Source organism: Vigna umbellata, chromosome 5, assembly GCF_029865625.1.
Source record: "Vigna umbellata cultivar VRB3 chromosome 5, Vumbellata_1.0, whole genome shotgun sequence".
Lineage (NCBI taxonomy): Eukaryota > Viridiplantae > Streptophyta > Magnoliopsida > Fabales > Fabaceae > Vigna > Vigna umbellata.
The window spans coordinates 35,876,098-35,900,945 of record NC_142169.1 but is presented as its reverse complement, the minus strand read 5'-3'; the positions used below and the strand labels follow the sequence as shown (position 1 = coordinate 35,900,945).

The 24,848-nt window shown below is 32.7% G+C and overlaps 3 protein-coding genes across 9 annotated transcripts; all 3 read left to right on the top strand.

Annotated features, from left to right (window-relative positions):
• The first annotated feature begins 1,897 nt into the window (after nucleotides 1-1,897).
• LOC124820683 (ankyrin) lies at nucleotides 1,898-7,143 on the top strand. The gene is made up of 4 exons (XM_047292429.2): nucleotides 1,898-2,343; nucleotides 4,471-4,746; nucleotides 4,884-5,021; nucleotides 5,447-7,143. Exons 1-4 carry the CDS (start codon nucleotides 2,026-2,028, stop codon nucleotides 6,998-7,000), a joined length of 2,286 nt encoding a protein of 761 aa, XP_047148385.2. The 5' UTR covers nucleotides 1,898-2,025; the 3' UTR covers nucleotides 7,001-7,143.
• Nucleotides 7,144-8,753: 1,610 nt separating this feature from the next.
• On the top strand, nucleotides 8,754-15,717 carry URE (urease). Of its 4 annotated transcripts, none has more exons than XM_088091596.1 (19): nucleotides 8,755-8,954; nucleotides 9,071-9,204; nucleotides 9,387-9,460; nucleotides 9,628-9,673; nucleotides 9,993-10,098; nucleotides 10,587-10,732; nucleotides 11,019-11,129; nucleotides 11,327-11,490; nucleotides 11,593-11,971; nucleotides 12,061-12,169; nucleotides 12,431-12,570; nucleotides 12,733-12,870; nucleotides 12,947-13,038; nucleotides 13,521-13,650; nucleotides 13,726-13,884; nucleotides 14,218-14,382; nucleotides 14,948-15,082; nucleotides 15,221-15,296; nucleotides 15,387-15,717. In XM_088091596.1, exons 2-19 carry the CDS (start codon nucleotides 9,079-9,081, stop codon nucleotides 15,602-15,604), a joined length of 2,514 nt encoding a protein of 837 aa, XP_087947722.1. In that variant the 5' UTR covers nucleotides 8,755-8,954; nucleotides 9,071-9,078; the 3' UTR covers nucleotides 15,605-15,717. The 4 variants fall into 4 exon arrangements, with proteins under 4 accessions (XP_087947720.1, XP_087947719.1, XP_087947722.1 ...); XM_088091595.1 differs by having other exon boundaries at nucleotides 8,756-8,954; nucleotides 15,221-15,292; nucleotides 15,383-15,717; XM_088091594.1 differs by having other exon boundaries at nucleotides 8,754-8,936; nucleotides 15,221-15,717.
• Nucleotides 15,718-17,957: 2,240 nt separating this feature from the next.
• EMB2421 (FAD/NAD(P)-binding oxidoreductase family protein) lies at nucleotides 17,958-24,214 on the top strand. Of its 4 annotated transcripts, none has more exons than XM_088116746.1 (12): nucleotides 17,958-18,087; nucleotides 18,369-18,639; nucleotides 19,083-19,165; nucleotides 19,243-19,378; nucleotides 19,574-20,061; nucleotides 20,544-20,591; nucleotides 20,817-20,991; nucleotides 22,174-22,286; nucleotides 22,381-22,477; nucleotides 22,605-22,824; nucleotides 23,010-23,152; nucleotides 23,345-23,485. In XM_088116746.1, coding segments are annotated over exons 2-12 (1,707 nt in total). In that variant the 5' UTR covers nucleotides 17,958-18,087; nucleotides 18,369-18,437; the 3' UTR covers nucleotides 23,347-23,485. The 4 variants fall into 4 exon arrangements, with proteins under 4 accessions (XP_087972872.1, XP_087972869.1, XP_087972871.1 ...); XM_088116743.1 differs by having other exon boundaries at nucleotides 17,959-18,087; nucleotides 23,010-23,157; nucleotides 23,345-24,214; XM_088116745.1 differs by having other exon boundaries at nucleotides 18,013-18,152; nucleotides 23,010-23,157; nucleotides 23,345-24,214.
• The last annotated feature ends 634 nt before the right edge of the window (nucleotides 24,215-24,848 follow it).

Genomic DNA, 24,848 nt, shown 5'->3' with positions numbered 1-24,848 from the left:
ATATTAATTATATAAATAAAGGTGACATGACATCTCATGTGATGAAATATGTTTACAAGAGCTGATATGGTTTTACGATACTGTGTCTTTTCTTTTGATGTGATTGAGACCTTCGTAGATCTTATTATGGTGATATTTCTCTTCTTCTTTAACTGTTTTAAAAATATTATATGAATAATAAGTATATAATAAATAAATAATATAGTTGAAAATGTCAATTTATTTTTTCCTGATGAATATTTTACCTTAATAGGAGTATGCAACTCATTAAAAATTTAGTAATTTACTAGTTTTTAATTTCGATATTATATACATAATATCGTCTATGTAGTTTAACACAAGATGATGTTAGTCTCAATACATTAATCACTTTCTAATTGATGTAAAAAAAATATGTAATAAATAAAAGAAAAATGAAGAGAATATGATATAGTTCTGAAATGGTTAAATTTATAAGAAAGAAAGATGATCACTGAAAAGGAAAATAATAAATATTTTATTGTTTTTTTGGATTCATAAAATATGAATGAATAAGGTTTAGCATATCATTAATAGTAACTTTAACTGCTTATTGTTTGTAAGAAAATACATATGTGCAATTTAATGAAGCTTTTAAATAAAAAAATTAAAGCTCAGATCCCCATCGTTTATATTATTAGGAATAATCTTGTTTGGATTATGGTAAAATTCACTTCTACATGCACATCTTTTTAAGAAATGTCTATATCTACAACTACTTCAATAATAATTTTAAACTGATACTCTTATTTATTAATATCCATGAATATGTAAACTCATTACACTTATTTCAATTAAATAAAATTTTATCTTTCATAATAAGTTTATAGAAAAAACTTAAACACTATTTTATAAATGTAATTTATGTTTTTTTATTGAGAATCAAAATTTGACTTTAATAATATAGTAAATATTTTTACTAAATACCAACATAAAATATCAAATCGAAACTTTAACTTTTATTACTAAAGGACAAAAACATATATATATATATATATATATATATATATATATATATATATATATCCTGTAGAACATAGATTATTAATAATAAACTTAATTGAAAAGATAGTAAGAAAAATCATTGATTAAAAATGGATAATGATACTTTGACAACATTTATTTGACAATATTTTAACATCATTTACGTGTCATTCTGTGATTGGTCCAAAATTATTCCACAATCAATAATAATAATCATAAACATATGGATCAATTACAAAATAACACAGATGATATCAAAATGTTGTCAAAAAAATGTTATCAAAGTATTATTATCCATTAAAAATATAGTATATAGCTTGAAATAAATTCAAAACAATCAAATCACGAAATAATAAATAAAGTAATGAAAAAAAAATTAATCATGCAAAATGATAAAGGAAAAAATCGTTCGTTATATAATTATTTTATCAGCAGTATACACATCCATATACCTTCTATTCCACTTTATTTATATCATATTTAAAATGTTGATACATGTATTAAGAAATGCAGTTAATTTCTCTGATTAATTATTTACTCTTAATGAATTAAGATAGTTCTAGACAAAATTAATACATTATTAATTTGTTAAAATAACAATTAAATTTCACCAAAACATTAAGCGCAACAATATATACATACATACATATATATAAAAACTACGTTAATTAATAATAATAATAATTTTTTTAAAGTTCTGATTACCCTCCACAATGAGTAAAACCGGTATACCAATCTCACGTAATTGTAGCTCCAACAACCAATTACCAAATAATCTTGCATAACTACGTCAAAATATTTTAACCACACCGAGCCAAAACCCAAGCTGTACTTTATTTATTTAAATAAAAAATTAATTTATTTATTCAGATGGTGAAACTGAGTTCCCTAAAAGTAAAACGAAACGTTTCTTGCATATAAAAACATGCAGTCCCTGCTCTGCACCTGGTTACAGCGAGTTACAACATTCATTTACAAAACAAAGCACCAAAATTCGTAGGTTTCGAGGAAAAGAACAAAGAAATGATGGTGCTGGCGAATTCTGGTTCGGGCCTTCGGAGACAGGTTTTTCCCGTGGACTACGAAACGGAGCTTTCGCAGCGTCTCGTAGAAGCGGCTTATTATGGCGACACCGACTCTGCTTTTGACTTTGTCGACAATCCCTCTGTCGACGTTAACTTCGTCGGAACGGTGTCGTTTAAGTTCAAAACGACGGAGATCGTGCTGCAGGACGAGTCGCCTCACCGAGTTAACTCGGTGTACGAGGAGTTCAAGACCGAGCTCACCGCTCTGTTCCTGGCCGCGCACACAGGGAATTTGACACTTCTTCGGAAGCTTCTGGTAACGCCTCTCAATGCTGTTTTCATTGTGTTTTGTTGTGATTTGTTTCTTAAAACGACGTCGAAGCATTCGACAGAACCAAATGAAGGTGTTCTGACAGTCCTTTTGTTTTGTTTTGTTTTCTCGAAACGCGATTCTGGAATCGTGGCGAACTTTTATTCTTTTGTTATTTGCAAATATTCGCTATTGTTTTTGTTGATACTTCTGTGCCTGCTTTTGCGTTATGTGTGATTGGGAGTGCTAATGCTCGATATTTGTTTTCGTTTTCTTTCCGTTTGATTGATTTACCAGTTTTTCAATTTTTGAAAACCAATTCATTTTCAAGCCACGAGAGTTTGTGAAATTGAAGAATTAAACCAAATTAAGGAGTATAGATAATTTTATTTTTTGATTTTTTTTTGTTAGAAAAGCTTTTGGATTTTCTTTGTGAAATTATGAACTAAAACCAAATAGGTTTTCTTTTTTTATTATAATGTTTTTCTCGTTAACTTTTGTGCTGAACAAAATCTCAATGCCAGGTAACACAAAGTAGCGTTTGCAGTATCACGTGACGTTCCTAAATTTTATTATTTATTTAATTGCATATAAATGTTAAAAAGAAAAAAATATATATTTCAGATTTAATTTAAGTTGACTTTTTTTTATAAGAAAATAAAATAAAAATATACTATTTTATTGGGATGAAAACTGCATTCAATAGTTAGATGATAATTTTTTTTTTCAGATTCCCAAAGTAAAAAGTTTACCCGAAACTAGAATTATATTTAATTTCTTAAAGTGAATTTCGGCTTCCACTAATCAAGTTAGATAAGAAAGTAACCAATCGTTTTCTTGCATGTGTTGAAAAAAAAGTAAAAGAAGAAACCCTTTGGCGGTTAATCATTCACTCCTCAATGAGGCTCAAAAAATATACTGTTCACCTAATTTATCTTAGTTTATTTTAAGTTAAAACTTAAAAGGTATGTTTAATTTTATATATGTATATATAATTCTCCCCTCATTTCTTAATTTTTGTAGTCACATGGAGTCATGTGACTATTCCGTAGGGTCTGGATATCCAAATTTAGTTTTTTTGATATCGTGCATGAAGAGAATTTTGTACTATTTAGTTACTAAAATAATATGATTAGTATACTTTTAGAGATAATTATGGTAAAAGTTAATGAATTTATTATTCGTATTAATTTTAGAGTAAATTCTTTTGCCCTATTAGTGTGTTAGTGCATAGAGTCGCCCCGTTGAATATGCTTTTCACAAAATTTCAAAGTAGAAGGAGCCATTTGCGATGTCAAATGTAAAATTTGCGCATGAAACTTTAATTAGGTTAGTAAAATTAAAACTTTTGTACAAAATGTCATTAATTTTGTTAAAGACATGCAAAACTAAGCTGATTTGTGATGCGTATAGTTTGATTTAGCTTGCACATCCAAACTGTGGGTTGGGTTGATTTTGACATTTTTTTATCTACTTTGGGAGTATCTTTCATCCTTGTTCTTTCGGATAACTGGTCAGCTCTCAAATTTGATCTTGTTATCTAACGCTAAACTCCATTTACACTTTTTGAACCAAAACATATTGAAATGTTGTCATGAGATATTCATCAATATATGTCCTACATCTTATCTGGCATTACTCTAAGGGCGATGTAGGAACAATATCATTAATTTGTCTATTTATTTTCCATAAATTTGCTTTTGAACTCTGAAATATTTGTACACACTGATCATAGAAAAGTTCTAAAATATTAGTTGTGGTGTCATCTGTTTAATAGTAAATTGTATCTTATAGTTTTTATGTCAGTCCATGACATCTTGGTTAGTGATGATGCAGTTTGAAGTCTTTTCTTGTCCCCTTAAATTAGATCTTATCAGCACTGTATGGAATAGAATGGTGCACCGAGAGATAGAGATTGGAGGAAGCAGAATGGGAACGAGATGTTTCATCTCAGAGTGTTCAATCTCCTTCTAGAAACCTGATAAGCAAATGAAACTAGTGATAATAGAAAGTATTTTATTCATGTAGCTCACGTGGTAGATATTTTTTATGTGGATGAAACAAGAAGAGACACGGTTTAAGTTTTGTTATGTCATTTGTAATAAACTTAGTTTTGATGTTTTCATGTGATAGAATGTTGGAGCTAATGTAAATATGAGAATGTTCCGGGGCTATGCCACAACAGCGTCAGTGAGAGAAGGGCATCTAAAAGTGTTGGAGGTCCTCATCAATGCTGGGGCATCACAACTTGCATGCGAGGAGGCTCTAATGGAAGCAAGCTATTTGGGCAGGGCCAGATTTGTTGAATTACTCATGCAATCCAACATGATTCGTCCTCAGGTTGCAGTTCATGCCCTTGTCTCTGCCTGTTGCAGAGGCTTCGTTGAGGTTGTTGATGTACTCATCAAGGTAACACCATTTTGCTTGATAATAATACAGATTGTGTAGTGTGTTCTTTTTTGAATAGTGGATGTGGTAATGTAGCTCCTCATGTATGCAAAGTATTATATTTGATTATTGAATGACACTGTTCTATATGTTGGCAGCATGGAGTGGATGCCAATGCAATTGATAGGACTTTGCTTCAATCTTCAAAGCCATTTCTTCATGCTAATGTTGATTGCAATGCATTATTTGCTGCTGTGGTCAGCAGGCAGATTGATGTTGTTAGATTACTGTTGCAGGTGGGCTTCTCTGACTTGCATAAGTAACCTTCACATGGAAAAAACATGTCTGGTTCTGAAAGCAATAATGGTGTTCATTAGCAAGTCTTTTTTATTTTTAATATTGGTTGTGTCGTTACAATGTGAGAAAACTTCATCCATGTTTGATGTCTGTTAACTTTGAAATGGGTTGAGAGACCCTTGTATGATCAAAATGTATTCATTACTGGCAATTTTACCGAATTGCTCTGTCATATGAAAATGAAAAGGGCATAATTAAGCATCACCTTTTATTGCTACCATATGGGATATTATGACGGTTCTGCAATTGGTTCAATTAATCATATAGTCTACTGATATTTATACAAATCTAATTGTGTTGGTCATATTTTGGCATCAAGTACACTTATTTTCTATTGTATGATAATTTATACTTTTGGAAACAGGTTGGAGTAAGGCTTGACATGAAGGTCAAACTGGGGGCTTGGTCCTGGGACACAGATACAGGAGAAGAATTTCGTGTAGGTGTTGGACTAGCTGAGGCCTATCCAATCACCTGGTGTGCCGTTGAGTATTTTGAGTCCACTGGTGCTATATTGCATATGCTGCTCTGCCATCTCTCACCTAATAGCTTACACATTGGGAGGAGTCTCTTGCACCATGCTATCACCTGTAACAACGAAAGAGCTGTAAATATTCTTCTAAACAATGGTGCTGATACAGAAGTGACTGTGCAAACCACTGAAGAAACCAATGAACGGCCTATTCACATTGCTGCACGGGTTGGATCATGCAACATTCTTCAGTGCCTGATCAATAGTGGTTGTAACTTGGATTCCCAGACAAAATGTGGAGATACAGCACTGATGATCTGCACAAGGCACAAACATGAGAAGTGCCTTGGGGTCCTAGCATCAGCAGGTGCTGATTTGGGAATGGTAAATTCATCTGATCAATGTGCAACTTCAATTGCAAACTTTGTTCAGTGGACTAAAGTCTACCAGAAAGTGATATTGGATGTAATCAGAGCAGGGAAGGTTGTTAAATCAAGCAATGCCGCTAGATTCTGCGCATTGTTATTTGTAACTCGTGCAAATGACATGGAGGGTATGAAGAAACTCATTGAAAATGGGAACATCAATCTGAATGAGCAAAATGCAAATGGATTTTCTGCTGCTATGATAGCTGCTGTAGTGGGTAACGTGGAGGCTTTGAAGTTGCTTCTTTATGCAGGAGCTGACGTGACTAGGCTTAAAAACAAATATGGTTTGACAGCACTTAACCTCGTTGATGTGAGCCAAAACAGTGAAGCGTTCCACAAGGTGATGCTTGAATATGCACTTAAAGGAGGAGGCGATGGTTCAATTGAGGCAAACCCTCTCCACCGTGCAGCTTGCTACGGAGACATAAGCATTGTTCACAAACTACTAAAAGAGGGTTATGAAGTAAATGCTTTTGATGGTGAAGGATATACCCCTTTGATGTTAGCAGCAAGAGGGTGCCGTGGTGAAATGTGTGAGCTTTTGATCTCATATGGAGCTGAATGTGATATTCAGAATGAGAGACATGAGACAGCCCTTTCACTTTCCAGAGAAAATGGTGCAGGAAATGATGCTGAACGTGTGATTTTGGATGAGCTAGCTAGAAAACTGGTCTTGGGTGGACATCGTGTGAAGAAGCATACAAAGTGTGGCAAAGGTTCACCTCATGGTAAGTTACTACAGATGATTGGTGCTGCTGGAATCTTACGTTGGGGAAAATCAAGTAAGAGAAATGTGATTTGTAAAGAGGCTGAGGTTGGGCCTAGTGTGAAATTTCGATGGAATCGTAGGAGGAAGTTTGATGTCGAGGAACCAGGATTGTTCCATGTTGTTACTACAAAAGATAAAGAGGTACATTTTGTGTGTGAAGGAGGGGTTGAAATGGCTGATTTGTGGGTAAGGGGGATTCAATTAGTAACTAGAGAAGCCATTTCTGGTAGAAGAGCTCCTGAGGTTTGAAGGAACAATGGCTAAAAGAAAACTTGGAGAAGGTTGTAGATGTATTTCTGTGTTCTAAATGTATATCCACTTCAGCTTTAAACATATGATGGAATGCCATGTTATTAGTGAAAAATGATAGAAAATATTTTTTTCTCTCTAAATGTTTTAGTGTAAAGGAAGTGAATTTCAAAATACAAAAGAAATAGGAATTTATCTAATTAAATTAATTTAATAAATCATGTACGGAAAGAGTATTTTATTATTTAAGTGTAAAATTAATAAATAGAAAAAATTAACTAATTAAAATTTCATTTTGAAAAAAAATCATCATTTTTTTAAAAAACTTTGTTTTATATTTTTTGTGTCTTCTTTATAGATTTTTGAAGAATTTATTCATTCAAAGTCCATTATAGAAATATTGCTGGAGAATATAGTAACTCTCTTTGATCAAATTTTGTTTTAGAGTAACTTTCTCTTTAACATTTTCTATACTTGGTTTCTCTGGAGTTATGAAAATAGGAATTTTGTACGTGGTTAATGAATGTTTATTAATCTAATAGTATATAGATATATTAAAATTATTGATTAAAATTTAACTTTCTTGTTAAAAATAAGGAAGTTGGAAACTTAAATTTCAATAAAAAAATATGATATGGATGTGAATGTGATGTAATCAAAAGATTTGATTTTACGTAAGAATTGTTTATTAATTTTAAATATATTGAAATTGTTTCAATCTTGAAGTAAATATTAATATATTGTGTATTTTAATAGTAAAAAGTTAAAATATTTCACTTGTGTCAAATTGTTATTATTTTGGAACAAAACATGTATGTTAGACATAGTATTACAAATTCAATTATCAAAATCAAATTAATTAAATTGATTTAAATAATATTATATTATGAAGGTTTAATGTCTCAATAGGTCCCTATTTTTGTTCAGAATTTGAAATAGGTCCCTTTATTTTTTGGCGTCTCAATTAGGTCCTTATTTTTGTTAATTTGATGCAAATAAATCCTTTCCGTCAATTTCATCAAACGGCGTTAATGAATGTGTGACGTGGCCTTACACCGTGTCAATACTGTCCTCAGGCCACGTCACACATTCATTAACGTCGATGAAATTGACGGAAAGGATTTATTTGCATCAAATTAACAAAAATAAGGACCCAATTAAGACGCTAAAAAATAAAGGGACCTATTTCAAATCCTGAACAAAAATAGGGACCTATTGAGACATTAAACCTATTATGAAATAAAAGTAAAATATATTAAATATTCAAATAATTAAAAATTTATGTTAAATGATCAAGTAATTATATAAAAAAATAATACTTTCAATATAAATCATGGATAAAAAAATTAAATTACTTTTCCATAGACATGTAACAAAAAAGAAAAAAGAAACAAAGAATTAACTATATTAAATGATTAACTAACAATTACAAGTCAACAAAACAAACATATGTAATAAAATATTTTTTTCTCATATTATAACATCCCTAATATTTTCTTTTTTCTTATATAATATTATAATATATTATAATTATACTAGATTTTTGTCATCATATTTTAAGTGAAAAAAAAGCAAGGAGACATATAAAGTAAGTGATAACCGCGGTTAAATATTTATTATTAAAAAATAAAATGAAAACAAAATTACACTTATACACCCGAGAAACCCCACCAACAAGATCTGTGCACTTATTATATAACCCACCAACTATTGGCAGTTGCTGATTCGCTAATCCTATTTTTAATGCCTAAAAAGTTAACTTCGAAAGAGGTGAAGCAGTGTCATTTCAAAAGAAAATTTACTTTTATGTCTTCAGATTCTCCAGGTCACGTCGCACAAAACATGGCAAATAATATATTATCCTCCTTCCTCGTCAAACAAACAAAAAATTTGTTGATCACAGTAGTACTGTAATGTTTTACACTTTGAAGTCGGCGTAAGAACCATAAACCTTGTACTGTTCTTATCCTCAAACATGTTTGTTTCTTCGAGTTTCTATTGTAATCAGCATTCCTGAACAAGTGAATTTTGCTGATTTTATTTCTCTGTTTCCTTCTGTTCCTTGCTTAGACTGAAAAATGAAACTAAGTCCAAGGGAGATCGAGAAACTAGACCTTCACAATGCTGGCTACCTTGCACAGAAGCGTCTTGCTCGTGGTTTAAGACTCAATTATGTTGAAACCGTGGCTCTCATAGCAACACAGGTTTGCTTCTGTTCCTCTTTGGTGTAAATTTTCAACCCTTTTAATTCTTCTTCTTCTGTGTTTTTAATTCCATGTTACAATATGGGTTATCTGTTAAGCAGTTTATCTTTTTTCTATTTCCTGTAAATCCTTTAGAAATTATTTTAATTTTTTTTTATGTTACTATCCTTTTTGTTGCATAGATTTTGGAATTTGTGCGTGATGGGGAGAAGTCTGTTGCACAGTTAATGTCCATTGGGAGAGAACTTCTGGGAAGGTATTGTGTTAATTTTCACTTTCTGGTGTTTTATTTTTGTTTTGCACTTTCTGGATTATAGTTTTTTCCCTTTAAATTGATATAATGCTGTTTGTACCCTAGAAAAGAAACGGGGAACAGTTCTTTATTTTAGAACAGACCTCTAAACTTATCTCATACTTTAACAGGAAACAAGTTCTTCCAGCTGTTCGACATCTCGTGGAAAGTGTTCAGGTATTTATGATTATGGCAATGTAGTTATACCATACAAATCACTTTCCCAAATGGCTTTGTGCATATTGCATGAAGTTAGATAATCATTCAATTTGTTACTATAAGAGGTCTTCAACGTTTCGTGCGAAGAATAACTTTAAAATAATTTTTCATTTTCAAAAAAACTCTTTTATGGCCCCTTTAACCTCTATTTTGGATCTTAAATCTTGAAAAGGATATAGCTCAATTTTTGCTATAAATTACTGTCTCACCCATGCTCAGAATGAAAGAATTTGCCACATGTTATTGCCATAATGTTTTTAAGTAAAATTCAATGTAGGTTGAAGCCACCTTTCGTGATGGAACTAAGTTAGTCACCATTCATGACCCGATCGCTTCCGAGAATGGAAACCTTGAACTAGCATTATTTGGTTCTTTTCTTCCAGGTATGTCTCTACTTTGTTGTAAAAAAGTAGATGATTTCAAACTTATTTGGATCAACTTTCCTGAAAATACTTCTAGGCTAAGAAGGTAAAATAAATTAAGTTTTAAAAGCAGCTTATGTACATCGATTTTTGGATAAGTTACTAGAGAAGATTGGTTACCTTTTTATTTTTCTTCTTTTAAAAATGTTTGTGAAGAAACTACCTTAAAATCTTAATGCATATCTCTACCAAGTGCTTCCATCTCTAAAAATGCTATTCTGTAACTAAATTCTCATTATTGTGTTTTTGTTCAATCGACACGACTTACAGTTACAGTATATATTTTATTTATCGTTTATCCATGATGAAATAATGTTCAGATTGAAATTTTGCAATCTTCTACCATGTGGTTTCAGAATTTTTGAAGTTGACATACAGAAGCACAAATTTTAAATTGAAGCCTCTACTAACATTTGTATATTTCTCTTATGGGTGGAAACTGTTTACAGTACCTTCACTGGACAAGTTTACAGAGAACGAAGAAGATCATAGAATTCCAGGACAAATAATATTTAGAGGTGAAAATCTGATTCTTAACCCTGGAAGACGTGCAATAATTCTCAGAGTTGTCAACAAAGGAAACAGGCCAATTCAGGTGTTTGCCTATGTGTTGCACCTAGCACCTTATCATTTTTTTCTTCTTTTGCTTTAAAATGATTAATTCATTTTTTCCATATAAAAATGGTTGGATTATGCTCTATTTACATGGAGTGCCGTTGTTTCTGAATTCAGTGTGATAGGCTTCCCACACATGATATAACAAAGTCAATGAGTGTAAATAATTGTTTTAAATATCCCAGCTAATCTACTAGCTGATTCCTTTTCCTACATAAAAATAAGTTAAAATAGCAACCATTTCATAATACTTCTGAAAATTTCAGGTTGGAAGCCACTATCATTTTATTGAAGTAAATCCTGACTTGATCTTTGATCGAAGGAAAGCATATGGCATGCGCCTCAACATAGCTGCTGGGAATGCCACACGCTTTGAGGTGAAATTCTACTTTGTTGATGTCAGTTTTCAAATTTACCACAGTAATATATAATGTCTAGTTCATTGAGTTTTTGCATTATAATCTATTTTTGTCCATTGTCAATATCATGTGGACAGGCTACGCATGTTCATTAGTTGAACTAATTCATTTATTATATTACAAATGATTAATTGAAAAACATTTTAATCTTTTAGCCAGGGGAATGTAAAAGTGTTGTACTTGTCAGCATTGGAGGTAGCAAAATCATCAGAGGAGGTAATAACATTGCTGATGGTCAAGTTAATGATTCCAATTGCATTGCAGCCATGGAGGCTGTGACCGCGAGGGGATTTAAACATGTTGAAGAGGAAAATGCTAGGTTTAAGATTTTCTTTTTGAAGTGATTATTATATAACTTCTCTTAGATGTGTTACAATTCCATGTCTGAGAAGATTTCTCACCACAAATATGAACTTCTCAGGGAAGGTATTACTGGAGAAGACTATTCATTAACTACAGTCATACTTCGAGAGGAATATGCCAACAAGTATGGCCCTACAAGTGGTGACAAAATTCGTCTTGGTGATACCGACTTGTTTGCTGAAATTGAAAAAGATTTTGCTCTCTATGGTGATGAATGTGTTTTTGGAGGTGGCAAAGTCATAAGAGATGGAATGGGTCAATCATGTGGTCATTTCCCTAAGGATTCCTTGGATACTGTTATAACAAATGCGGTGATCATTGATTATACCGGAATTATCAAAGCAGATATCGGTATTAAAAATGGATTGATTTTCTCAATTGGAAAAGCAGGAAATCCACACATTATGAATGATGTATCTCAGAATATGATAATTGGGGTAAGTTCCCTTCTAGATATCATAGGCAATGAGCTGAATTCCTACCTCATTATTGTGATACCACTTACAAATACACCCCTCATATCTAGGCTAATACTGAAGTTATTGCTGGAGAGGGCTTGATTTTGACAGCTGGGGCTATAGACTGTCATGTTCATTTTATATGCCCCCAGTTAGTAAATGAAGCCGTAACGAGTGGTAAGTTTCAAAACTTGAAGCAATTTATTCTAAGAGTGTGCATTTCATGTATTTGTAAACATTTAATGCATGTAGTATGCTGCATGCATGACTAGCATATGAATGGAAATTTTGGAAGTTGTTGGAGACAATTTGGTTGTGATTATGCTATATTTTTATGCATTAAAACTTCAGTAACCAAATTACTTATTTTACAAACATCCTTCTTGATGCAACCTGTTCTTTTGGATTTTATTCAGTCCTTTTCTGCATTGTTTATAGGTATCACAACATTAGTGGGAGGAGGAACAGGACCTGCTGAGGGAACACGTGCTACAACTTGTACACCAGCCCCAAATCAGATGAAAATGATGCTACAATCGACAGATGACATGCCTTTAAACTTTGGTTTCACTGGAAAAGTCTGTTATTTTTCTTTCCCATTTATTCATATATAATGCTTGTTCTGAGTTTTTGTTTGTCTAGTTTTTTTCCTTTTTTTTTTGCTTAACTTTGGGTACTGGGCCTCTAGAAAACTTTGATATATGACTGAAGTCAATTAAATCCTCCATTTATTGATTCAGGGGAATAGTGCCAAACCTGATGAACTGCATGAGATAATCAGCGCTGGAGCTATGGGACTGAAGCTGCATGAGGATTGGGGAACTACACCGGCTGCAATAGACAATTGTTTGTCTGTTGCAGAACAATATGATATCCAGGCACAACTTTCTCTGGCTTACTTATTCAATTGTGTTATTTTTTGATGACTTTCATCGTGAACCTGTATTATAACAGGTTAACATACATACTGACACCTTAAATGAATCTGGTTTTGTCGAACATACGATTGCTGCATTTAAAGGAAGAACCATTCATGCTTATCACAGGTATGTGTTAACTTAAGGATATTTAATAAAGCACTGGCATAGCATGGCTGTTATTTGTTAAGTACTGTTTGTAACAGCTGCTGAGGAAAAAATATCCACCTTAACTTTATTTGTAAAATTCATTACATAGAAGTATTAACACAGAGAAAAGGAGCATATCGACCTTGGAAACATCGAGTCTTTTCTGTAATAGGCGATAGGTTAAACCTTTTTTTTTTTCCACAATAGAAGGCCTGCATCAATAGGTGTCCTAGTATGCATTTGCATATTGCTGCTCATTGTCTTTTTTTAATCACCGGCTCTTCTTTCCGATTCTGTGTGGTATTCAAGGTGATCGTGGTTTATTATATTTTTGCTAACATCTGATGTAAATAGACTAGGAATTTTCTCTTCCCCTTCTACCATTCATTCTCTGAATTTGGATGTGTTTTCCAGTCTAAGTTGGCTGATTCTGGACTTTCCTCCAATATTTTATTGGACAGTGAAGGTGCAGGTGGTGGCCATGCTCCAGATATCATAAAAGTATGTGGTGTGAAGAATGTCCTGCCCTCTTCGACAAATCCCACACGCCCTTATACGTCTAATACCATAGATGAGCATCATGATATGTTGGTATGAACTAAATCACAGAACTAATAGTGCATATCTTGTGCTATTCATTCCTTAATTTACACTCATGATGTACAGATGGTCTGCCATCATCTTGATAACGATATTCCAGAAGATGTAGCTTTTGCAGATTCAAGAATAAGGGCTGAAACAATTGCTGCTGAAGATATTTTGCATGATATGGGGGCAATTAGCATTATATCTTCTGATTCACAGGCTATGGGTCGAATTGGAGAGGTCCTTCCTTAACTAAAGCTAGCCTATATGTACAACACTTAGTTGTGCTCATTAATTATGAAAAAGGAAATAGAATGATTCATGGTGTCATCAAATTGAATCCAGAAAACGAGTGAAAGTTCTCTCAATTTGTTTTCAGGTCTCTGTTATTGTTTTGTGCAGAAAGTGTCTGTGGAACAATGCACTCGTTTCTTACAGTTGTTAATATGACACCCCCGAATGTTCGCAGTTGTCTTTTTATTTACTTTTTATAGAATATTCATAAAAATAGATAAACTATTTTTGTTATCACCGGGAGTGAGGATTATATTGTTGAATCATTTTCTTGCTTAGGTGATATGCAGAACTTGGCAAACTGCAGATAAGATGAAGTCACATAGAGGACTACTGCAACCTGGTGAACAGAACGACAACGTTCGGATCAAACGTTATATTGCAAAGTACACTATAAACCCAGCTATAGCAAATGGTTTCTCGCAATATGTTGGTTCAGTTGAGGTATGATGTTTGAATGCATGGTGCTTTGTCTATTTGAACATGAATTTTCCAAGAAAACTGATAACTAGAAGTTCATCTTTCCTGTGAACAACAGCTATCAGTACTCAGTTACCTACGAAAGCTACGGAAAAAAAATTAGCATTACTAATGCAGCGGGAATCCGGGCCTAGATGGATTAATGGGCTCATAATCAAGACTAAGTGAATCAAACACTTCATCCATCTAGGCCTGGACTCCCAGCAACTAACTTTTTGTTTCTGATACGTAGTTCTCTCCATATTTGAACAAAGCTGCATTAATAATGCTAATTTCACAATACTTCAACAGTGAGTTATAACATGGAAATATTGGAGTATAAATGTTCCCTACTGCAATTCTACTTTCTGGAATTCAGATTGAGTCACCTATATTGCTTTCTATTGTGGATCTAAATACTACACTCCTCTTTTTTTTTTTTGTCCTCATAATTGTTTACATCAATTGTCATATCAAATTGGCTGCTATAAACCTGGTCCTTATAATAGCAGTATCATCTTGCCCCCCTCATTTAGGTCCAGTTTTGCAGGTGGGAAAGTTAGCTGATCTTGTATTATGGAAGCCGTCATTTTTTGGAGCAAAACCAGAAATGGTGATCAAAGGTGGTGCGATTGCATATTCTAACATGGGTGACCCAAATGCAAGCATTCCAACACCTGAACCGGTAATATGACTATATGTACAATTACCAACTGTATGTCAAACTTCGTTAAATCACACTTCTATAACGTTATAAAAAAGTTAATTTTATCAATCTATAAATAGAAGTTCTTGAACTAAACTAGGAAACAAACTGTTGTAGGTGTTTATGAGACCTATGTTCGGTGCATTTGGCAAGGCTGGTAGTGCACACTCCATTGCTTTTGTGAACAAGGCATGTCTCTCTTTCATGGACTCGTGCATAAACAGCATGCATATGTTTGTTTCTCTTCAAAATTCACATCACATGTTCTGTCACGCGCAGGTAGCTTTGGCCAATGGGGTAAAAGCTTCGTATGGGCTTAAAAAGAGGGTGGAAGCTGTGGAAAATGTAAGGAAGCTCACCAAGCTAGACATGAAACTGAATAATGCTCTTCCACATATCACTGTGGATCCCGAAACATACACAGTTACAGCAGATGGGGAGGTTCTCACCTGCACCGCAGCCAAAACTGTTCCTCTTTCTAGAAATTACTTCCTCTTTTGAATTCAAACTGCGTCTGCAATACACAATTTTATTGAAAGAAACATTGAATAAGCATGAACATTATCATGCTGATAGATATTCAAAATCAATAATTTTTTTCCCCTTCTTCCACAGTTGCATGAGTGCATCCTACTACTAGACTATATTTCATTTTATAAGTAATTTATGATCGAAGTTTGTGTCCTATTAAGCATCAAGCTTGCTAATCAGGTTATATAAGATCAAATTACTGTTTTTAGTTGTATTTTTCGACAGGCGAAAAGATCTGTGATAATAATTTGTTTTCGTTGCTCCTGCTGTTGTAATTGTATAAATTAAGGTCTTATCAAAGTTTTATTTTTAAAATCTGACTATGATAAGTTGACAATTTTTTAATAATAGATTATGTGTTATTATTTTATTGGTTTGTTTCAATTTATTTTAAAATAATTTATATTTATTTTTTCTTTAAAAATTATCTTAGAAGATAGAAAAAAATATTTAAATTATTTTAATCTTAATTTTTAAGCGATATAGAATTATTTTAATCTTAGTAACAATCGGGTCCACAAAATGATTTTTTTCATAAATTTAGAAGAATTTATCTAAGATAGAAAGATAAGTTAATAAGTGTAAAGTAATCAGCCTTGGAAAATTTTAATAAAATTTTATTATATTTAGTTTGTGTTTTACTAAATACATAAACTTCTATGTATACTTGATAGGGATAGTCATTTTTTATCAGTTTTAACCTGGTTTGATACTCAATAAATGGGATAGAAAAATGTTTCTTTAATAACGTTCTTTTGACAACTTTTTTACAACAATCTATATGATTTTAAATGAATGGGATAGAATATGATTTTAAATATACGAACGAATCAAATGTAATATTTCTTAAAAAGTTGTTAAAATATCATATTCTAGAATTGGGTAGAAAATCTTAAAAGACAATTTCTTCCTGCACTCCATCACTTTCTCTCCCACATCTCATCAACTTTGGAAAATGACAATTTTATCCATATAAAATTGTCTTTCAGATTATTAATTCCGGAGTAGGCTGTCCGGAACTAGATTTCCAGAGTTTCTGAAATAACATTTTCATAACAAAATTCCTGGAACTCGTGAAATAGATTTTGGAACACGTTTTTCAGAATAGATTTCTAAAACAAATTTCCCGAATGCATATTTCCAAACACATTAAATCTTTTGGAAATAACTTTTTGAAATGATTTCTTTTAGTATTTTTCCATTCTTCTTCCTTTGCAGTAACGGTTCAATGAAGAGTATTTCAGTATTTTATTGTGAGGTGCAGAAACAATTGCTTGAACTTTTACAATCAATTCAATAACATTTGATGGGCAACCTATAACATGTGGTTGCCTTTCTCCAATTTCCACGTCTTTACCTATATATATATATATATATATATATATATATATATATATATATATATATATATATATATATATATATATATTAAAAACAGGTCAAATCATATAAACATGTTTTATATTTTTAATTAATTAATTAATTTTTTAAATGTTAAATTATAACTGAATTTGTAGATGTTAATGGATTAATTTACAATATCATTATATATTTGTATTATTTAAATAATACAATGCAAAACAAATTATCTTTTAAACTATTTTTTATATGTTAATTTTTAATTTATAAAAGTTGGCTAGCATCCCATTCTTACCTTGTCTTTATCCCACCAGTTTAACAAATTAAGTAGAACTGATTAAGAAAAATGTATCAAAATAAATTGATAGATTAAAAATACTAATCCGACTTATCAAATTTGGATAAGTCAATAAACTTACTAAATTTTGATAAGTCAATAAGTTTACTAAATTTTGATAATTTAATAGACTTACCAAATTTTGATAGGTCAATAAATTAGTTCGTAAGTCAAAACCTATTTTATCACCATTTAAAAAAAAAAGAAGAAAACTAGTATAAGAAAGAAATTGGAGATTTAAGAAACAAGAAATAAAATTAAATAATAATAATAATGCATTAAAATACATTGATCGCTTTTCTAAAAGTTAATAACATGTAATTTTATTTTAAAAATTGATTATTAAATCAACTTAATGTAAATCTTATTAACTAAAGGTGTTCACTTTTAAAAGAAAAAAAAATGTATTAATAAGACACTCCTTACCATAATTCTAAATTTTGTTATTACACTTTCTTAACAAATCCCCAAATGAATAACTAAAAATGCCATTTCAAAACAAAAATACAAAAAGGTTTTATTGTCCTACATATCTGGTTACTTTTATTCATTCAATCATAAATTGTTACTCGTTTAACTTTTAACTAATTATTGTAAAATTTAACAGATTTTTTTGTTAAAAAATGTCAGAAAACTATTAAACAAGTTTGGAAAACTATGTTATCAACTTTACTCTACATTTTGGTTACCTTCTCAAATTTCCAAACAGCGAAAACCGAAATGGGGTAAACACGTGGTCTTCTGAGAAAGGAGTGAGGTAGTCAAATTGCTTGGCTCTATAGCTCCCACAACATGTTTGATATAATGTCTGAATCATAGAAGGTCTGAGTGTTGTGTGTTGACAATGTTTCATTGGAAACTGTGGTCGCTCAACAGTTTTTAACTTTCATTTTCAGGGCTGTTACAAGTACCCTCGTGATTCGAATAATGACATGAACTGTTTCTTTTAATGTCCTGATTGTTATGATGATAGCCTGTGATGGTAGTGAGGTTTTTACTTTAGCTTGTTCATGATTCTTCTGCTCTTCTTTTATCCAGATTACTTTTAAGCCTTCAGTCTTGTTGTTCTTGGAGAACAATTAAGACCGGCTTTTAAATTGCAGTGTCATGGGGTTTCTAAGGTTCATAAGACGGTATGGTTACCCCTTTAGGGATAAAACTCGAATTAGACTTTACGCACTTCAGCATATGCAAAGCAGAGGATTCTCAAAGGAGGGAGTTCCCAATGGCAATGATGCGGTGCATCCAGTTCTGATCATCGGCGCTGGACCTGTGGGTCTTGTTCTCTCTATTCTTCTCACAAAATTAGGTAGACTCTAAATGGTAAAGGCATTCCTATTGATTGATACCAACTGCATGTTTTGGATTCTATTGTGGTAAATCTGACATTAAAGTGCGTGTTAGGAAACTGTTCTTGTTCGTATATATTTTTCGTTTAAATCCACTTTTGGTCCCTGTAGTCTTATGAATGTGCAGTTTTGGTCCTTATAAAATTTTAATGGCAGATTTGATTCTTGAGTTTTCAAAAATTATGCAATTTCCGTGCATTGTATATATGTTATCTAATTGCTTACATGAAATACTACATGTTTGTTTGTGATAGTAGTATCGACTACTTATTTACTTAAGATATTAATAGTAGGTTTGACAATTAGCTTCAATAAATGTTAATCCTCTGTTTATAGAATTACTCCTATGCTTTAATTCAAGCTGATATTTGCTCATGACATTTGTATCGCTTTTTCATTATAGGTATTAATTGCACAGTTTTGGAGAGAAACAAGGCATTTTCTAAACATCCTCAAGCACACTTTATCAACAATCGATCCATGGAGGTTAAAAAATTCTCTGATAAATTATTTTATTTCCAAAAGAGCATTGTGATTTACTTTGATCAGTGTTGCAATTTTAGATATTCCGCAAAATTGATGGCTTTGTTGAAGAGATCCAAAGGTCTCAACCACCAGTAGATTTATGGAGGAAATTTATATATTGTACTTCCCTCTCTGGTTCAATTCTTGGATCTGTAGATCACATTCAACCTCAAGGTGCTATTCCATAGTTTATGAGAGTCGATTTCTGGTCTCATAGCAATAGGGAGATATATATTTTCAGTATAATTTTGACAATGTTTATGCATAGCATTCAAAATATGCGGTATATCAACAAACAGACTACATGATTTGTTCATTTTGGTCAATATTGAGCTTTAGAATATTCATATATCTTGTACTTGCTATCAGATCTTGAGCATGTTCTCAGCCCAGTCTCTGTTGCACACTTCTCACAGTACAAGCTAAATATGTTACTACTCAAGCAACTTGAAAATGTAGGCTTTCAAATATGTACACCTGAAAGCTTGGAAGGGAATGAACAGTCTTGTGAACAGAAAATAATGATGGGCCACGAGTGTGTATCTATTGATGCCAGTGATGATTTTATAACAGTAACTGCATCTTCTGTCATTAAGGGGAAGCGTGTAGAACAGAATATTCACTGTAACATCCTTATTGGCACAGATGGTGCAGGTAGTACTGTAAGAAAGCTTGTAGGAATAGAAATGAGAGGTGAGAAGGACTTGCAAAAGCTAGTCAGTGTCCATTTCTTTAGCAGAGACCTTGGCCAGTTTTTGCTCGAGGAAAATCCTGGTATGCTTTTTTTTATCTTCAACACTGAAGCTATCGGGGTCCTTGTTGCTCATGATCTCAGGCAAGGGGAATTTGTATTACAGGTATATTATGCTTTATTTCTGACAGAATCTGTACACCTTATATTAATCATCAAAATGTAAACACAAGAGTGTGATGATGAATGTTGAGCCTTGCATAACTTATTGCCACCCAAGCTAAAGAATGGGGCACAACATTTGCATGGCTCTTTACAAACTAAACTCCATAGCTTCAATGTTGGGAGATAAGTACTTACACTGAAGAACAACTGCTCCAAGTTATGAAGAATCAGCTATACTACCAGACACTTTGTCCACCACCATTTTGGAATCCATCTCAAAAATGACTTATGTATACTGCTGTTCATCCTGACCCATGGTTCAGCCCAAACCTTTATGTTAGATCCATTCCCAATCTTCCATCTGCCTTCACTAAGATCCATCCATATTGTGCCATATGAGTATGATATGCTTTATTGTAATTGGAAAAATGTCACTGTATTGGTTTCAACTGATTTTTTGTGAATCAAATTATATGATTGCAGATACCCTTTTATCCACCTCAGCAAACATTTGAGGATTTCAGTTCAAAGGTATCATTCACCCATCAAAGATGGTTTATACCCTTTATTCAATAAATTTGTCATAATATAATAGATAAAATTTCTGTGTTGACATTAAAATTTAGAATTTGTGGGAGGATAGAAATATGTTGTAGTATGCATATAAAGTAAAAAACAAACATGCATGATATTATTCATTCATTTTTATATGATTAAGCATAAGACATTTATGTAAGTAAATTTGATTTATAGTAGGCATGTGAGAAATTGATCGGCAAACTTGTTGGTCAAGAGTTTGGAGATGTAGATATAATAGATATAAAACCATGGATCATGCATGCTGAAGTTGCCGAGAGGTTTATATGTAGAGGTAGCCGAATATTACTCGCCGGTGATGCCGCTCATCGATTTCCTCCTGCTGGTGGATTTGGTTAGTTGCTTTATCTTCATTGTGGATAGTAGATGTCTAATGGTATAAGTAAAAGTAATATGTATTAATATTACTTTTGATCCATGCAAAGTAGGGCAGAATCTGAACTTTTACTCTCTTTTTTCTTGGGAGCATGATAGTGTCACTTCAAGAGACAAATCCATGTTTCATTTGCAGAACTTGCTTGTATCTTTTTCTTTGAATTTAGGCTTATGGCTTAACTCAAAACCATAAAAGTACAGAACTGCTTTATAAGGTGATAACTATTCATGCCTTGTAAGCTCTATTTTAGTCATATGTCTAGTTGTAGAGGCCAGGTAGGAGTGACCACAATTAAGGCAACTTTCCAACACCTTCCTTATGCCTTGGGCTTAAAAGGATAGAGATATGGCTTAAATGGTATTATAAGGCTTGGATAATTCTCATCTTCCAAACTGGTTTTGTGAAATAAAGTTAGACTCTAAGTTCAAATTCTAAGAATTTCTTTTTATGGGCATGGCATTGCCATTTTTCCATATTTCACAATGTCTTCAAAATTAGATATTTTCATGGGCCCTTCTAAACATACCTTATTTTTGTTATAAATATTTAACAATTCTCTAAATTTAGAAATGAAAAATTAACTCTTCTCTTTACCATACAAACTCCTCCAACCTCAAAGACCCTAACGAAAAGGAGAGGAATCCCATCCAATATGGAAAAGGAAATCAATAATTGAAATGTTGAATAATGAACATGCTGTAAATATCTAGTGTCTCAAGTGAATACTACTTAGATGTGTGCTATTGGGGCTTCAACATAGCTAAAACATATCTATGTACATAGGATGAATTTACCAGATGATAGGTACTTCTTTAAAGTCAGTATGTGGGTATTTTATTATAATGTTTGTTTCAAAACAAAATTGGAGCAGCAGTTCTGCATTTTATTTTCAAAGTTACTAAATAAAGTACACTCGCAAACATGTGGTTAACCATAACAAGTGGTTTTAGAAGATCTTAAAGCCAAGACTGATTGTCTGTTCTATTTCTGGGTACACAAGAGTCTGCACTCGTGGCACAGGGGCTGATGGTTTGGTACAAACAATCCTCTCCAAAGTGTCAGCTTTAGGATTTAAATTCCTCTTTGTTGATGCAGTTTAGATGAAGCAATTTGACATATAATATTGATGTGATATGCCAGGAATGAATACAGGCATTCAGGATGCCCATAATCTTGCCTGGAAAATTGCTTCTGTGATTAAGGGTATTGCCCCAACTTCAATGCTAAATACCTACGAAATTGAACGTAAACCGGTAGTACTTTTATCTCCTGTTACATCTTTTGAATGTGTATAGATATTGATGTTAGATAAACTGATTGAAATTTATTGCTGTCTATTATTTCCAGATTGCTTTATTCAATACAAGATTAAGTCTAGAAAACTATAAAGCTGCCATGTCTGTTCCTGCTGCACTTGGTCTTGATCCAACTATTGCAAATACAGGTACTTATAATCAGCGTATGAAATGATTTCTGTTGTTTTCTTCATCATCGATAGGTTAATCTTACAGAGAACGATGCTCAACACTTTCAATTGCTAATCAACTGAAATTGTCCTTATTTAATTGCAGTGCATCAATTTATTGTTAATGGGATTGGTTCCATCTTACCAACCGGGCTGCAGAAGGTAGCTTTGGATGGAATATTTGGTATAGGTCGTGCACAGCTCTCAGAATTTGTCCTAAATGAAAGTAACCCTCTTGGATCCTCAAGGTTGGCTAAGCTAAAACATATATTTGAAGAAGGAAAAAGCCTTCAGCTTCAGTTCCCTGCTGAAGATCTTGGTTTTAGGTATCATTGTGAATAATTAGTTATCCACATTTTGTATTATTGAGCTATGTATCTCCATTCACATATTCCTCTAACTCTATCAGTTTATTTATTAATAAGGTTTTGTTCATATTGGTCAGTTGGACCAATATTATTATTAGAGAATCAATTATTTGAGGGACGTATAACTCAGCTGCTGAACTTAGGTACCTACAAGGAGCACTTGTGCCAGAGAGTAATGACATTGAGAGTCCTCCAGAAGTACTAACAGGGCGTCGGAGGGACTACACCCCTTCAGCGCAGCCAGGATCAAGACTGCCTCATATGTTTGTGAAAGTAAACCCATTATGTGAGGTTTGTGGCACTGTATACATATATAATCCATGACTATTCATCATGACTATTCGCCTTTAATAAACAATTTTTTCCTCCCTGAAAATTTTGCATTTTCATTTTATACTTATTCAGATTTAGCTAGTGGGTGTTTACTGATTAAAACGCCAAGTTTCTTCTTTTCTTAAAGTGTAAGGATGTTTTGTAGGAGACTATTTCTACACTGGATCTTGTGTCAGTGGATAAAGTTGAATTCGTTCTCATCATCGCACCTGTGGAGGAATCTTATCATCTAGCTCGTGAAGCATTCAAGGTGGCTGAGGAACAAGAAATTTCTCTCAAAGTGTGTATTTTTTGGTCTACCGATTCTGTTGAAGGACTTGAGAAAGGAAGTGAAGCTGCATTATCACCTTGGAAGAATTATGCAGATGTTGTTGAAGCTCAGTCATCAACTTCAAATTGGTGGGATATGTGTAACATGACGAGCAGAGGGGCCATTTTAGTTAGACCTGATGAACATATTGCCTGGCGTACAAGTTTAGGACTTGCTGAGGATCCTAGAGTGGAAATGCAGAGGGTTTTTGCTGCTATACTGGGAGAACACCGTTAAAATACACAAATACACAAGATAATTTTATACTGATTTTTTCAAGTAGATATCATGGCGTACTCCATTTCAGAACTTGGTGGGGATCCTAGAGCATAATGCAGAGGGCTTTTTCTGCTACAGAGTGTGCACTGTTAAAATAAACAGATACACGGATTATTTGTATTGATTCTTTCAAGAAAACTTTTCTTTTTAAAGTTATTCAACTCTTTAATGAATAACCTCTCTGCTTCCAAGGGTTAGAAGCATACATTTGGCCATTCAATTCCTCTGACCTTCAATAATGGTAGGAGCCTAGTGGACCCAGCTCTCTTGATTTGAACAATTCTTGTGTGCTCTTGCCTGGTTGGCCTCTGTACCATTTAGACCAAATTTGAAGTGCCTCTCTTAAAAGTTATATATCACTGCACAGGATACGGTGTGTTTTATGGAATTTTCGTTGAATGTTAGCATTACTCGTGTTTTTTCTTTGATGGTCATTTGTACATGCTGGAAGTAAATTTTGGCTTTCGGCAATGAATCTCAGAATCCAAAAGCTATTTCTTACCTCTCAGTTGCACACTCCAAAAATCATTCTTTCCTTTCAAAAATGAATTTTGCATTGTACAATTCAGTAAAAATGAAATTTTATTATGACAGTACGGGAAGAAGTTTATGAAGGTGCAGGAATAAACTGTCCGGTTTCTCTTTTTTTTTCCTAGACAATCTCAATAGATGTGCACACTTCGTTTAACAAGACGCATAAGTTAGAGGGGAAGAAATTGAGGTTTTTTCTTCCAGGACCCCATAATTTTGATAATGACTTGTTTTGGTTCCGAAGTAAGCTTTCTAGAATTTCCAGAATATGATTTAAAAAACATATTAAATACTTTCATTATTAGAAAAACACCATCCTCTAACAGTAAGGGTTATTCGTAAGCATTGTGAAATGTTGAGATTTCTAAGAGTTTTGGAAATACGAGGGTTATCAGAGATAATTTTATATAGAAGAATTTGTTATTTTATTTTATTAATATACTTTACATATAGTGTAAAATGTAAATATAAATGATAATTCATTTTTAAAATTGAAAGGTATTTTTAAAACTGAAAAAATTCGTAAAAA